This window comes from Babylonia areolata, chromosome 3 (assembly GCF_041734735.1).
Source record: "Babylonia areolata isolate BAREFJ2019XMU chromosome 3, ASM4173473v1, whole genome shotgun sequence".
In the NCBI taxonomy this organism is placed as follows: Eukaryota; Metazoa; Mollusca; class Gastropoda; order Neogastropoda; family Buccinidae; genus Babylonia; species Babylonia areolata.
Genome location: NC_134878.1, coordinates 34165693 through 34182661, shown reverse-complemented (window position 1 = coordinate 34182661; position 16969 = coordinate 34165693). Strand labels below are relative to the sequence as shown.

At 40.0% G+C, this 16969-nt stretch overlaps 1 protein-coding gene across 1 annotated transcript in view; it reads right to left on the bottom strand.

Moving 5' to 3' along the window:
* LOC143279960 (microtubule-associated serine/threonine-protein kinase 3-like) overlaps positions 1-16969 on the bottom strand; it is a 182728-nt gene that overhangs the window by 66927 nt on the left and 98832 nt on the right. The window contains 3 exon segments of the mRNA XM_076584340.1: positions 6239-6405; positions 10087-10171; positions 14213-14288. Of these exon segments, the coding sequence (XP_076440455.1) occupies positions 6239-6405; positions 10087-10171; positions 14213-14288 (328 nt within the window).

Below are 16969 nucleotides of genomic sequence, written 5' to 3'. Positions count from 1 at the left end.
ATCAAAATCAGTGAGGACACAGTTCTGATGGCTGTAATGGAGCTGCCTTGCCATGATCCCACGTCAAAAAGACGACCAGGGAATTCCAGCCCCTGACACGGTCTGCTGGCCAAGTCCACTCAGTGTAAAACGCAATACTACATGACATGGCTTCAAATCCAGAAAGCACAGAAAGCTATCGCTGACTGTTTATCTTATGACAATGAGCACCATAGTGTGTTTTGATAAATGAAAACAAAAATTTTAAAAAAATCTTATGAGGATGGTGAAAGGAGGAGCTCCCAGCAGGGCTGGGGGAGGGATGGGAAAGGGTGGGTAGAAATGGGGTGGCTTTATGGATTTTCTTGTGAACACCATTTCAGTATCTGCATTTTTTTTTTTTTTTAAATCAGTACGCTCAAATATGAATTGTTACTTTTAAAAAATCATCAAACTGTTAAATATTCAGTTTACAAGAATACATGACTCGTGCGTAAAAAATGAACACTGAAGTCAGAGTGAGAGGTGGGGGGAGGAAGGCAAGGCGCAGAGGGGAACTGGAAGTCAGAAGGAGAGAGAGGTGAAAGGAATAACATAAAACTGACACGGGGGAAGTGAAATGAGGGGAGATAAGGAGAGGGAGGGAAAGAAAGCAAGAGAGATGCAGAGAGGAAAATACAAAAGAAGAAATCAGCAACTCACATTCACTGGAGAGAGAAAGAAAAAAAAAGACAAATGTAATACAGATGGAAGGTCGTGATGTGTCAATACACTGTGCATACAGGAAGAGTGTTGTAAATAGAACACAGATTAAGCCGACTACAATGGATAAATGTCAAAGAAGGAAATCAATGGAAGTTGTGGATTGCTATAAACATATACAAACACACCTCACAGAGGTTTACACTGCTTAACATTAGCTGAGTGCATTCAGTTCAATCATTTTACATTCCGTTAACAGAACTTATTCACTACACAACCTCTAATCATTCACACGCTGTGATTACCAAAGTTAAAAGCAGTAAACGTGTTTACACAAGGAAAACATGTATCGGGTGTCCCCAAAAAAGTGAACCGCTTTTTGACAAGTATCTTCTCCGTGACAGAGAAACCGAATTCACTGAAAATTTTCACACAGTAACCTTAGGGTATCATCAACAAGTCTGCAAAATATCTAAAAGTTTGGACACAAATTATGCGAGTACTGTCAAATTCAAAACAGCATATAAAAAAATCCAGTATCAAAACTGTGCAATGTGACCTTCATTATGTTCATGCTAGCTGCCAGGTGTTGGCATCTGTCAATCAGTATCAGTCTAAAAACAGCCTGTCTGGGTGTCAAGTTTACTGATTTTTTTTTTTTACTGTCTGTATCCAAAATCAGTTCTGTCCAAAGTTTCAGTTTGGAGGGATCAGCCATGCCTTTGAGTGAAAGTGATAAGGTTACCATTGAAAACTGTTTCAAGGAGAAAGGCTGGGGTGGAAGAAGGATCGTAAAGGAATTTCCAGGTAAGGGGTGGAGTCATGTCACTGTAAAGAGACTTATCGCTAAAATGCGCACTACAGGGTTAGAAGCATGTAAAATTGGCAGTGGCAGACCAAGACTGCATGTTCGGAGGAGAACAAGGACCGTGTTGAGGACATGATTTCATCCCAGGAGGAGAACCCAGGGACCCACAAATCTCTTTGAGAAGTTGCAAGCGATTTACAAGTGAGCAAGTCTTCTGTGCAAAGAATGGCAAAAGAACTGGAGCTGAAGCCCTTCAAGAGGATACGGGTATCAAAGAGGAACCAAAATGTTAGAGGGAAAAGAAAAACTCGCTGTCATAACTTGAATGACCGCTACTCAGCCACTGATGTCAAAAGGATCCTTTTCACAAACGAGAAAGAATTTACGTTGGAGATAGCTAAAACAACAACAACAACAAACAAAAAATTCCAGAAAACTGATCACTTTACGGGAAACAAAAACGAGAAATTCAACCATCTCGCCTCTATCATGAGACTTCTAGATTTTCAAAAAAGATAATGGTTTCAGCTGGAGTATCCTGGAAAGGAAAAACATTCATTCATTTTATTGACACTGATAGAGCCAAGGTTAACAGTGAAAGCTACATTCAGTTATTGGATGACACCTTCTCCCAGACTGTAGGCGTCTCTATTCTAGAAACAATTAAGTGTTTCAGCAAGATGGGGCTCCTTCACACACAAGTAGGGTAACCCAGGCCCATCTGGAAGAGGCTACACCAGAATTCATCAAGGATGAATGGCCTCCACAAAGTCCTGACTGTAACCCAATGGATTATGCCAAATGGACTCTCTGAAGGAGAAAGTTTACTGGGGAGTGAGAGACAAATTGACCAAGCAGGCATTAAAGGACAGGATAGTTATGTCAAGGGAGGAGATATTAGTGGAAGAAATATGTAAAAGCATTTCGTTTAGTCGTGGAGGAAGACGGAGGCCACATTGAGCATAAACTGAAATGAGTTTTCCTCTGATACTGGATTTTTTTGACATGCTGTTTTGAATTTGACAATACTCACATAATTTGCATCTGGATTTTTAGGTATTTTGCACCGACTTGTTGATGATACCCCAAGGTTATTGTGTGAAAATCTTCAATGAATTTGGTTTCTCTATCACTGAGAAACTACATGTCAATAAGCGGTTCACTTTTGGGGGGGGACACAAGATATATGGGAAAAAATCCAAAGCTTTGTCAAATCAGTGCACTTTTTAGACTGGATGACCAGTGTATTGCTTCAGTTACTTAAAAAAGAGTGTCCCGAAGAATAACCTGGAACAAAATCTTCATGGAGCTGGCTGTAAAATGTTTGTGCCTGATATATACAGATCCCAGCAGTTTATCAGAAGATTTTTGACAGAGGCTGGACACATGATACACACCATGGAAGTTCCTCACCATTCAATACAAAATAATATCAGATAAGAATAACCTGTGTAGAAGCCTGCAGAAGACAATCTGCTCTTTCCAAGAACAGAATGGTCAAAATAACAAAATTCTGTGAACCAGGTCCATTCCAGGACTATGTTAATTCTAAAAAAAAATATCTGTGGTTGTCTTCCTTTTTGTATGTTTAAAATCAAAGAAAAATCAATGCATGTGCAACTTCAATTGTTTTACCCAAGAGAGATGTCACTGTTAATGATTTTCCGTGTTTAAAAAGCATCCTGTATAGTACCTCATTGAATAACATTTTGTATATTAATAACATTAACAGTGGTATGACCTTTTTTTTTCCATTTCTTATTCACTTGTTACACATAGTGTTGTATGTCAAACACACACACACACACAAACACAGAAAGAAACCAATCACCAAGGTAGATAATGCCTAGCAAATTAGGGTCATTAAGAGTCAGGATCATACACTGACAGGAAAATCATAAAAACAGAATTACACAGAATATGGAGAAGCAAACATAATCTAAACAATACCCTGAAGAAGATATGGAAAGGTACATACACAAAAAACCACACACACAATATATGTATATATATCTTTTTTTCCTTCACTGCGCAGTGAGTGTGCAGTTCAGACTGACCAAATCAATAATTAATCACAAGTGTCCAGAAAGCAGCGGAAGAAAAGTGCCAGCAGTACGGCGAGGCTAGGTGAGGAAAGCAAGCAGTGAGCACAGCAGAGGTGACAGCCACACACAGACAGTGAGGGATAAGGGCAGTGAGCACAGCAGGACAGACGGACATACAGACACACAAGACTAAACCAATCCTTACTCTAGGGCAAGCCAGGACAGGCTGTGAAGCAAAAGCCAGATCAAAAAACACCATCAGTATCCCATGGGATGAAAAATAAAAAAACAACAAACACACAAACACATACAAACAAACAACAAACACATACACAAAATGCCCAAATTAGTCAAGCACTGTTATCATTATTTAAAAAAAAAGAAAAGAAAAAAAAAGAGGGAGAGATAAAGTAAGAGAAAGAAACTGAAGAAAAATGGGAATAATGAAAAAAGAAAAGAAAAAAAAGAGAGAAATGACAAGTAGAAAGGACCACAGAATCATTCAACAAAAGGAAAAAATGGAGAGAGAAAGAGAGAGAGAGAGAGAGAGAGAGAGAGAAGTGAAAGACACCTCTACACAGTACCAGAAGCTTTTTGTCTTCATCATCCCCCAACTGTCTTGATGTTCAGCAACTTATATCCCCCCCCCCCCCCCCCCCCCCCCCCCCCACACACCCTTCCAATCTATGGAACTTACAAGTTACCTCTATGAAACCACTGTTAAAAAAAAAAAGGCATACAAAATATTAATACTAATAATAGATAGTCCACAAACTGAAAGAAGTTCCAGTCATTCAAATCAAGTCATGCTTCTTATAGCCAAGCCGACCACAAAGGGGTGATTTCACAGCTAATCACCCATCAGTTCTTAAAACCAGTCAAAGAGCAACCAAAATCATGTTAAAGGTCAATTTAAACAACGGTAGAAAGACCAGTTCATCCACATCACTCATTCAACATAAAATTTAAATGAAGCTAAAACGTTAATAACATTAAACAAACAAACAAACAAACAAAAAACCCCATTCACCCATATATGCTTCAGTCTATGAAGAATTCAATGTAAAAATATTGATTTAATTTGGAAACTGAAAAAGAGTGTCTTTTGAGTCTGCTGAGGGGGAGATAGAGGGTGGGGGAGACAGAGAAAGAGAGGCAGAAAGAGAGACAGAGAGAGAGAGATGTTAAACAAAACAGCTTTTTTTCCCTTTTTTTTTTTTTCTTTCCAAACAAAATCTGGTAAGCTTCAGCAATAAAGGCAAGCTGGAGAACTATCATAAAAGCACACATAAATAAATAAATCCAATACAAGTATAAACAAAAAGCTGTGCGACATAAATCAGAATAGCTCAACCTTTAAATTAAGAAAACTGCAAAAATAAGCTAGACTTCTTTGGTTCTTGCTACCAATAATCATTATCAAGTTCCTCCTTCCGACAAACTGTTATTACCAAGTTCCTCTGAATTCTTTTTTCTCCCATCTCAAGTGAATGGAATTATTCACCATTATCAGGCTGTGGAATGGCTGAACATGTCTGTCAAGTGAGAATATCCATCAATGCCAAATGAGAATAGCCTCTTTTTTTCATGCAGAAATTTTTGTGTGTGTTATTTATTTGTTTTGATACAGAAAATAAAATTCATACCATAGAAAATCATGGAAAAGTGGAAGAAAATCCCCAAGCCTGCACCATATTACAAATCTGGAAGAACCCACTGGCAAAAAAGAAATAAATACAAACAAAAAGGTACAAGATATTTCTCCAGCCTGCAAAGCTGACGGCCATCCATGTTAGATGCATGTCAACAAATCAAGCTCCAAAAAATGGTTACAGATAGCTCAAGCCAGCAACCAACCCACAATGAAGTTTGATTAAATGCACTCCAATCCAAACTCATGTTACCTCATTGTCACAGCAAAAAACAAAACAAAAACAAAACAAACTGCTTAAACCCACCACCAACACCATTGCCCACACTATATCACCCCACCCCACACCATCGGCGTAACATTTTATTTTAATGTTTATTTCTTTTATCTATTTTAAATGCCATATTTTTTTTTGTAATTCTCGCCACAGCCTTTTTTGTTTTTTGTTCATGTGGAATCATTCAATTAGTGACTCCATGCCACATTATCAAATACCAATTCTGAAACAATGTAGCTGTTGTTTATATCCTGATTGTTTGTTGAAGACATTTCCAAGCAAAACAGTTTTGTGTTTCCCATTCTTTACCTTATCACTAACACGCTCTACTATCACATTTCCAAGCAAAACAGTTTTGTGTTTCCCATTCTTTACCTTATCACTAACAGGCCCTACTATCATCTCCCCCCCTCACATCCTCTGAAACAGGGCTGGCTGAATGGCACAAATGCCCACAAAAAGCATCAGCAAAATCAGACAACAAAAAAATGTGCGCCAATGAATATGACATCCACAAAACACATTATCCTACTCCAAAACCAAAGCAAAAAAATGAAACCAGTGCTACATAAATCATCAGAATTAAACTGAAAGAAAAGAAAAAGTTAGAGGGGACAGGGGAGCAGAAACAAGTGCTACAGAAATCAGAATTAACTGAAAAAACACATGTTAAAATTTTTTTGTACATTAAAAAATCAGGGTGTCAGGAGATGAGAGAAGAGACATGAGCATCTACAACCAACCAAACAAGAAACTCAAATTACTCTCATCTATACCTGAGACTCCGGGATCGAGGACGCATGCTGGGCGACGATCGACCATCCACCTCCTCGCTCACCACCGTGTTCTCGGTGCTGCCGAAGTGGTGTGACAGGAAGTGAAGCTCCTCTGCTGTGGGCTGCGAGGGCAGCTGGTGAAGCCGCTCCTGTGAGGAGTACCGTGACTGAAACAACACTCTCTGCTGTTAGCGTTAAAGAGTAGTTTGTATATTGCCCCCCCAAATCTCTGGGTCAGTGGTACCGTGAGCAGTTCTGTGACAGAAACCTCCACACCACAAGCGTTGTCACTTGTGTGTGTATTGCCCCCCACCCCTCTCACAACATCTCTCTGTGCTAGAGGTGGTGTGAGCAGTACTGTGACTGTAACATCCCAACTCTCTGCCCTTAGCGCTTCAAAGGTTGTGTGTGTTTTGCCCCCCCACATCCCTGTTAGTGATACTGTGAGCAGTACTGTGACTGAAACATCCCCTCTCTCTGCCATTAGCGCTACATTGGTTATGTGTGTATTTGTGGCTTCAATGCCATTTACTTTGTAAGATGGAATGATATTTCCTTTTCTTCATGTTATTTTATTTTATTTAATTTCTTCCTATAACAGGTTTGAACATTTCCCTTCAGCCACTGGGCAGGAGTCCCCTCTTGAATAAAGGATGGGTGGAGTATATCTACTCACTCCTCAAATTCTTAGGCATCATTGAAACTTTAAAAAAGTGAGAATATATGAATTTTTCCAAGGTAATCACAGAGCAATGAAGCTTAATTTGTTTCTTCCAAAGAGAAACACATCTAAACAGTGTGTGTGTGTGCGTGTCAATGCAATAAACTAGTGATTGACTGACAGGTCTACAGTTTCAAGGTGCAGACTGGTCCATATAAGCTAAACCAGTCCTCGGATGCCTGGTTAATGGGTTAAAGGTCCTAAAGCCTTTTAGGGCCATTGGGGCAGAGAATCCATATTCACTGTGTCAAAGGCTTGGCACAGGAAGGCAGGGCCCAATCATCTCCTGCCGTTTTAACCTCCCCCAACCAGTCAGGTACCCATTCACAACTGGGTGAGGTGAGGAAACCCGGAGTAAAGTATTCTTCCCAAGCCCACAACACCATGTTGAAATGGGGCCTCAAACCCTGATCACTGGTGAACACTGGATCAGAAATCCAACGCCAAACTGATACTACCACTGATGCCTGACCTATGCACTAACACAAGGTGCTGGTCAGAACACCACAGGTAAGAGAAGCAGGCAGGAAGCGCTCACCAGCACACAGCTTGTCGGAAGTGAGAACTCCCTTCTTCGGAAAGTCACGTGACCATCCATCGTCAACACTCTGACCCCCCACGTCCTGACCAGCTGACATCACAGAACCACTGTTGGGCAAATCGCCCCCACACACTACCGCTGATAATTCTCTTTGCACAAACACAAACAGCACGGAACCAAACTGCTGAGACACAAACAAAAAGCACTGATAAAGTGATATCATTCACTGCAACACTATCAGTATGAACAGAATCAATGGTTTTTATGACGTCCCGACATCTTTCGGAAAAGTCCAAACACGGGTTGTGGAGACTGTAACTGCACAGAATAACACCCCAGTGACTGAAAACACCCAAACCACCAATGACAAGGAGGGAAAAGCAGTAACCAACACCGCTGCCAGAACACCTCCTTGTCTGAGGGTGGACGGAGAGGAAGAGGACAGCTGCAAGTGGAGCTGTCTGTCTCTCTCACCAATCAATACGTCTTTCCCCTCCCTCCTGTCAGCCAGGGCCCTGAACTCTCCCCTCCACTCCCCTCGCTGCCACCCACCGCACAGAGAAAAAAAATAGAGAAATGTCATCACCTTTACCCACACCTCATCTTGCCCCCTGGAGTGCATGGAACACATCTAATGGACTGTCTGTGTGGTCACACACCTCTTATATCTTCCCCTCACACACTTCCTATGCATTGGATGACCAAGGAAAAACATACCACTGGAAGTCCAAGTAATTTCATCTTCTGGCTAGCAACACAGCCTTTAACCTGTAACATGAGACAAGCCTAGCTAAAAGAAGTGAATGAAGTGAACATTGGAGTACAGTACCTTTCACAGGGACACGACACTGTGCTGAAACAGGGCCTCAAACCCTGATCACTACCACAGCATCTCAACTCGACACTAACAACAGAATAAAAAGATCCAAACAGAAAGAAAACAGAATTCCTTCCCTATACATAAAACTGGACATGCACTCATTTAGCCAGGTGTGCACAACAAAAATAAAAGGACACAATTACCATGTCACCAAACAATGCCACTTCGGCAAAAGGTTGCTCCCTTGAGTAAACTTAAGAAAGTAAATAGTCTTTTTATGTTGAATACTGGGCTGGTCTTTAATTACCTGTATCTGTATAAATCATTATATATATATATATATATATATATATATATATATATATATATATATATATATATATCACAGATAAGAAGACAAAAGTTGTTCTTTTTTCAAATATACAAAATATAGTTTTGAAAATTGTTGCACTCCATGTTATATGTTAGACATTTTGTGTTAACCATATTCATCAGCATGTACACACTTACACACAGTAACAAAACGAAAGGGGAACAGGAGGGGGTGAAAGAAAGGAATGAAAGAAAGGAGAGGGCAGTGGGAGGAAGGTGGAAGAAAGTTAGTCACATATGTACTATGTTGTTGTTTTATTTGTTTGTTTGTTTTCTAAATATAGAAAATTCAAGGAAGGGGAAAAGAAAACATAACTGAGAGACTGTGGTAGCGGTTCACTTCCTTAGCTACCATGTACAACTTTATATCTATTCTCTCTCTCTGTGTGTGCAATGCATTATCACTGAATCCAGTGCAGCATCTAAGGCCCTCTTTAGGTCCAAGTACCCAGCCCTGTGATAGCCCTAGCCATCGGCATAGTTACCAACCACATGAATCATCCCAGAACTGTTTAGGTTCCAAGGCCACATCATTTTGCTCTTCTTTTCATGACAGACACCAAAACAATGAAATGTATTTCGTTTCACATGCACACATTTGCATTTGAAACTCTTTGATTGTCACCTTTATGACAGCAATCTTCAACAATAAGTCAATAAATACACATTTATATGTGAACTAAAGAGTGAACAAAATTTATACAAAAAAATGTTTTATACCACTCATGGCTGAGTCCATTCACGAGAGAGATTAGAATGAATTAATGACAGGACATTATCTACTACTCCTAGCTTTGTTCTTTTATTATTATATTTTTGTTATGTGCCTCGCTAGAATATATATATATATATATATATATATATATATATATATATACAAGATAAACATGTATTAGATGGAATAGTGTGTGTGTAGATCTCTCTCTCTCTCTCTCTCTCTCTCTATATATATATATAATAAATAAGAAAAAATAACAGAAAATTATGCAATAAAGATTTTTCTTCTTTTTAATGTGCATAGAAATTCATTCACCAGCCAATTAACTCTCTCCATACGAACGGCGAAAGAGATGACGTCAACATCATTTCACCCCAGTTACCATCATCAAAATATTGCAAGCGGAAGGCTCTTATACTGAAGAGGTGAATGTTGACAAAGAATACCACAATTCTGATGATGGAAGCTAAAGGTTGGGTCATTCAGACACCCACTGGACATCCGAGGGGTCTGTGTAGAGGAGAAGAGAGGACTGGCCGTACTGAGTGAGTTAAAAGGCCTCTAACAGACAAGACCAACAGAGGGAGAGACAGGGAAGGAGGGAGGGAGGGAGGGGAGAGGGGGGGGAGAGAGAGAGAGAGACAGAGAGAGAGAGACAGAGAGAGTTCGGACTTACCGAGACATTGGAGGAGCTGCCTGGGGTGTTGGTTCCATAGCCAGATGAGGGAATAGAAGCAAAGGACCAGCGTCTGCCATCACACCTGACCCAAAACAACACATTTCTTATGTGGATCCAGCCAACCAACCACCCAGACCCCACACACACACAGACACACACCAAGGGCCCCTGAGTGCAGGTGCAGGAGGGTTAAGGGTGTGTGTGGGGGGGGGGCGAGACCATGAAAAATTTACAGACATTGCTGACACTGTTGCTTATAGTTCAGCCAACCACACAGGCCATTTTCAGGACTGCCCAACAAAATAAAACAGTGCAACCAGGTCAAACACAGAACTGTCACATCTGGAAGAAAAGAAGAAAAAAAGCTCATGAGACACCATTTTCACCATTAAGCTCCTTGAAGCACTAGGCTGTACTGAGGACATTTGCCCTTCTGCTTATTTTTCATCCCCAGATTAACAAAAAATTGTAAAAAGGGGAAAAAATACTTCAAATCCATACAAAAATACATTCAGAAAAGGCCATGTTGGCAAACAACACTGCAGAATGGACACCCAGAACCCATTCCAGTGTTTACAATATCACTACCTAATCCCCAGAGCAAAACTGCACAGACTGTACATGTATCACAGACTGCGAAAAAGACAGTAGCTGCTGCAGGGTTCACACAGATGTGACCAAAATAAGTTCCATACATTTTCTAGATCTTTTCCAGACCATACTGAAAGATTTCAACAAACACACAAAGCCAAACTTAAAAAAATAATAAATCATCTGCTGCACCACGGACAGAAAAAAAATCAGTGGATATCCTGTAATAAATGTTCGATTTTGGTGGACCCCCCCCCGCCTCCCGCCCCCCTTGTTTGTTTAAGTTTTTAAACACATAAAACCCTCCCGCCCCCCTTGTTTGTTTAAGTTTTTAAACACATAAAATTTTTTGTTGAATGGAACTGGTCAACGAGTTTCTACAAATTCCAAGACTTTTCTGGATACCTGAAGGAAGTAACATATTTTTCCAAAACTTTTCCAGCCCTGGAAATGATTCTCCAGTTTTTTGTTTTTTCCCCCAGGACTTTTCTAGAATTCCATGACTGTACGGACACTGCTGCTGGTATATCATCATGTACACTACAGTGTCATCCAGCCCAGACTTCTGGTTCTGCCTGCCTCCTGGTGCCACAACCTTCCACAACTCTTGTCTGCTATTTACACATGATTAGCCCTGTAATTTACAGATGATTCCTTCTCAAAGTCCTCCCCTTCCATGCCCCCAAGCCCCCTCTTTCTAGAAGCACCCCCCACTTGCAAAATCTTGCCACATGCAAAAATCTGTCACTTGCAAAATCTCTCTTCTTCCTGGAAAGTTCTTCCCCTCCCTGCCTTCTCTAATTCTCAACAGCCTCTTTCTTGTCAACTTGCAAAATCTTGTTACAGGCAAAAAAAACTTGTCACTTGCAAAATCTCTCTTCTTCCACAGCTCTCTGTCTCTATCTCCCTCCTCTTCCCCACCTTAGGGGCTGGAGAGGGTAGAGGTCTGTGGAATGAGGGTGGCGGGGAGGGGGAGGGGGGGATATTGACTTTCGCTTTCAACTGGAGCTTCAGCTTCAGTTAGAAATTTTTTGCCCCTCTTTGCAAGCAAGCAAACTGCTTCAATGGCACCCCATACGGTGACAAATTTCCCAGTGGCAGGAGAATGTTGAAAGCAAATCAATACAGGTTCCAAGAGGCCAGGGATTTCTGAAGGGAGCAGCTGTGTGCAGGGTTTATGAGACCTCCTGCTGCTGGAGCAAATCCCTGTATCTTCTTCACCTCTGTGTGGTTCCATTGTGGCTTGATGGAACAATGCAAAGAAAGCACATCAATAGTCCACAGATGAATTTTCCTGTTTGGTATCCTTTCCATTATATCATATTATATTGTATTACATTACATTGCATTACATCATAATCTATATGTCATATCATGGATGCACACACACACACACACACACACAACACACACACACATATATATATATATATATATATATATATATATATATATATTGTGAATCAAGTCATTTACCTATGACCTCCTCACCCTCTCCCCTGCCACCCACAACCATAAAAAATAATAAAAACTATCATATATGACCTGAACATCCTTGATCTTTTAACATGAATGGTCAGGTAAAAAGAAAAGAACAACAAAAAAAGATGACAACACTTGTTTGTTAAAAGTAACAAGGGTGCCACATATAACTGTTCAGCAGAACAGATGTAGAATCCACTGCCGACACTTGTTGTCAATATATATAAAAACAAAGAAGACCACACCACTAAGAGACCAGCCATCCAGTCTGCACAGCTCAGGCATGTTGTCAGGCTCTCACAGGTCAGCATCATCAACCAATGCAGCTGTTTCAAAAACACCTTGAAATCCTTGTGTTGCCCAGCGAGAAAAACACAAAAAGATGTGAAACTGCTGAATACTGCAGACCTTGCTAATCCGGCTCACATCCCACCTCTGACCATCCAAAGGTGTCTCTGTCTTCTTTCTTCCATGTCATTTCATCTTGACTGATATGAGATGTGTAGTGTGTGTGTGTGCGTGTGTGTGTGTGTGTGTGTGTGGAGTGATGGGAGGGGGTAGGAAGGGAGAGGAGCAGGTATTTATATAAATAAAGGGGAATTATTTACAGAAAAACAGTGCAATAAACAACCTGTAAATATCAATTCAATTATAACACTGATTTAAAAACAACAACAGTGCTTGAGTGAGTGACATGTGCATGCAAATGTGCACACACCTGTGTTTGTCGCTGTAAGCATACACAAAAAGAAGTGGGTGTCTTCTTGTGTGTGTGTGTGTGTGTGTGTGTGTGTGTGAGCAAGTGTGATGTCTATGCTCTGCTTGTGTATCTTGATATTTTGCTATGCCATTAGCTGACACCTGAGCAGTTTTTTGAGGATCACTGGGGTCATGTACAATATATATCAAATCATAATGCTGTCAAGGCACTGTGTATATTTTCACCCTTCAGACAATCCTTTTCATGTCAAATATTTGGGAAGGAACCTCAAGGAAAGTGTTTGCTGGAGACTTGTGCCTAACTATGTATGTCTCCACCATCCTACATTAATCAATCGATTAATCACAAAACTTTACTGTCTACATTCATATTCTCTTTTTCTATACTTTAAGCACAGACACAATTTTATTCATCTATTTTCTTCATTTTTATAACCATACAAAAAAAAGAAGAAAAAGAAACGAGCAATGCATGGGTATGCATGCAACCACACACGCACACACACACATGAACACGTTCCAAGTCCAACCTCCATCAAAACACTAACCAAGTTTCCACTCAGCACTGAAGAAAAAAAAATCCCTTAAATAAAAGGAAATGAATTTTGAAAAAAAGCTATTTAAAAAAGACAAAAAAAGACAACTGATTGTTTCAACAACAGAAAAATCAGGACAATAACACAAAGCTTATGCCAAAATTACAGGTCACAAAACAATCCCACACTTAAAACGCACACAAAAAGAAACCAGTACAGAATCCACAGGTCACACACACACACACACACACAAAGGCAAAACTGCAAACATGCAAAAAATGAATCCAAGACATGCAAGACACTAGACATGTATGGTGGGTGGTGGTACACATACACTGCACTTTATACCATTGATACAGCCATAGTGTCTCATACACATACCGTGATACACACTGTGACACACACTACTATGAATGTTACATTTATAAAAATACAGTAAATAATACTGAAAACACACACACGCCCGCAGAGAGAAAAACAAGGTCAACTGTAGTGCTGGAAAAATGATGAGTGATGACAGTGGGAGACAAACACACAGAAAATCATCAGTTCTTCCTTTCTCTTACACACACATTCAGAGAGAGAGAGAGAGAGAGACTCATGATTTTTAATGCACTGGGCCATATATGCCCATGTCATAGACTCCATAGAGCTGTGAAAACTTCAGTATACATACACACAAAAATGCAGATACACGAAAACACAACAGAGCAATTTATCGATTGGCACACTGAGAGAGAGAGAGACAGAGAGATGAAGAGAGAGAGAAGGGTAGAAGAGTAAAGTGGACTAACTTTCTAATGGCCTGGAAGGCAAAGCTGACGTGCTGGTTGGGGGACAGGTTCCGAGGACTCTCATGAGGGCTGCCTCCTGCACACACACAAATCAAATCAAAATCAAATCACATTGCTCATAGTTCAGTGTCCACAAAGGGGCCATTTCAGGGCTGAATATCTGCCAGTTCTTAAAGGTTAACCCCTCCACTGCTGTGAAGGGTTGTCATCTCTGATGGGGTAAAGAGCAACAAAAATAGAAAGAAAAAAAAAACCAAAAAAATTTGTGCTGAACTCATATGACAAAACGAAATATGACTTAACAATCTATCCAAATGACACAGTATACAAAACAGAAAAAAAAAAAAGAGAGAGACTTATCAAAATAAAAACCGAAACAAAACAAAAACAGAGGCGAGAAAAAACAAAAACAGAGGCGAGAAGCAAGAAACATATCCCTTGGTTCTAAAGCAAGGAGGTAAATTTGCAATGTACATGCCCAAAAAAATCACACTACACACAAATACGCACGCACATACAATCAAATGGGTCAATGCACCCACGTGTGCAGGCATGCGCATACACACACACACACACACACACACACACAGTGGAGTGATGGCCTAGAGGTAACGCATCCGCCTTGGAAGCGAGAGAATCTGAGTGCGCTGGTTCGAATCATGGCTCAGCCGCCAATATTTTCTCCCCCTCCACTAGACCTTGAGTGGTGGGCTGAATGCTAGTCATTCGGATGAGACGATAAACCGAGGTCCCGTGTACAGCATGCTCTTAGCGCATGTTAAAGAACCCACGGCAACAAAAGGGTTGTTCATGGCAAAATTCTGTAGAAAAATCCACTTTGATAGGAAAAACAAACAAAACTGCACGCAAGAAAAAAATACAAAAAATGGGTGGCGCTGTAGTGTGGCGACGCGCTCTCCCTGGGGAGAGCAACCCGAATTTCACACAGAGAAATCTGTTGTGATAAAAAGAAATACAAATACACACACACACAGCCACCATTATCCTTGAAGCTATCAAACAAAAAGGCATTTCTACTTCAATCTTGCCACAAACATTGTACAATTTGTCAAAAAGACTCAGAGAAAGGTAGATTGGAAAGAGAGGTGAAAGAATGAAAGGACAAAGAGAAAGACTGACTGAAGAGGAAAGACAGGGGAATCAAGGAAGCAACCTGGCCACAAAACACATCCCCCCCCCCCCTCCCCCCACAATCAGATCAATATTGTAATGGCATCTTCGCTGGTGACCAGAATCGCATAACGTCATCAATACAGCAAAAAGAAAATGTTCCTGTCCTTCATGACAAGTCAGACATACTTTCCTCCTTTCATGACTGACATGGAAAATGGCTACATCAAAGAGGTAACCAAATGAGAGCATAAAAACAACAAAAAAAGCTGCCCAACCTTTTCACACAGAAGCTGGCCCAAACTGCAGTTCACACACACACACACACACACACACGCGTGCGCACGCGCGCACATGCACGCACACATACATGCGCATGCATGCACACACACATACACACACACACTGCTAAACCCTACAGAGAAAGAAAGAGAGAGCAACTAAAAACAAACAAAAAAAAAAAGCTGCCCATCCGTTTCACACACAAGCTGGCCAAAACTGCACAAGTTTCAAGTTTTAATTATCCTTTCACGGAGGATTACTGCAAAATCATCTTTTCGTGCCCAGAACAAACATTTCCAAATACACAACAACGTCACATAAAAGTTGAGAAAACACATATGTCTTTTAACTCCAAAAGTATAACTAGGCAACATTTGCAAATCTAATCATCTTACTTACAGCTAAAATGACTTTTTTGCCTCCTTTGAGCATATTACAAAAATTAAAACCCGATTTTGGAGACAAATATTTTTTAGGAACATATCTGTTTCGTAACTGATCATAATTGGGACATTCCATTATAAAATGAAACTCATCACAAATCACAGACATGTTACAAACCTTACAAAGCCGTAACTCTTGTGGTATGCCTTTGTGTCTCCCTGTTTCTATTTCCAGCTTATGATTACTACTTCGAAATCTGAAGAAGCTGATAACATAATCATCAGGCATTTGACATCTATTTTTCTCTACCAAATCCACTTTTGAAATTTCGATAAAACAAACATTTACTACTCGCCTCTAGAGCATGTCTCCATAGATTTTGAAAACTCTCTCTCAAAGCAATGTTGACATTCTTGCAGAAAGATTCCCTCTCCAAGATTAGAAGAATTGAGCATCCCAAACACAGTCATACCCGGCTTCTATTAAAATTTGTCTGATACAACTCATCCATTTTGAAGAATAAATACCATTTCGATATAAGTCAAGTAATATCAAATATATTTTCCCAGAATATTTTTCTGTGTTTGATATCACTAAGCTGGTCCAAAATCGAACTAATCTCATTTTCACTAACACACTAATTGGATAAATACCAGTTTCTCCATAAACAATTTGGGTCATAGTATTTCTGTTCAGTTTGAACAAGCGTTTCAAAAATTTCAATGCCAATTTTTCAAGTATATCTACATTTTCTTCACCCTATATTTCTGCACCATACAATAAAATAGGAACAATCATAGACTGGTACATGTCCAGAATGATATGTAAAGGTAAATCTTGATTTCTGGCTGACTGAAGTAACGAAAACATAGCTTTTTGGCTCTGTTCATAAATAATTTTTTTAGCTTTGTAAAAAGTTCCATTTCTACTAAATTCAATGCCAAGATATTTAAAAGAATC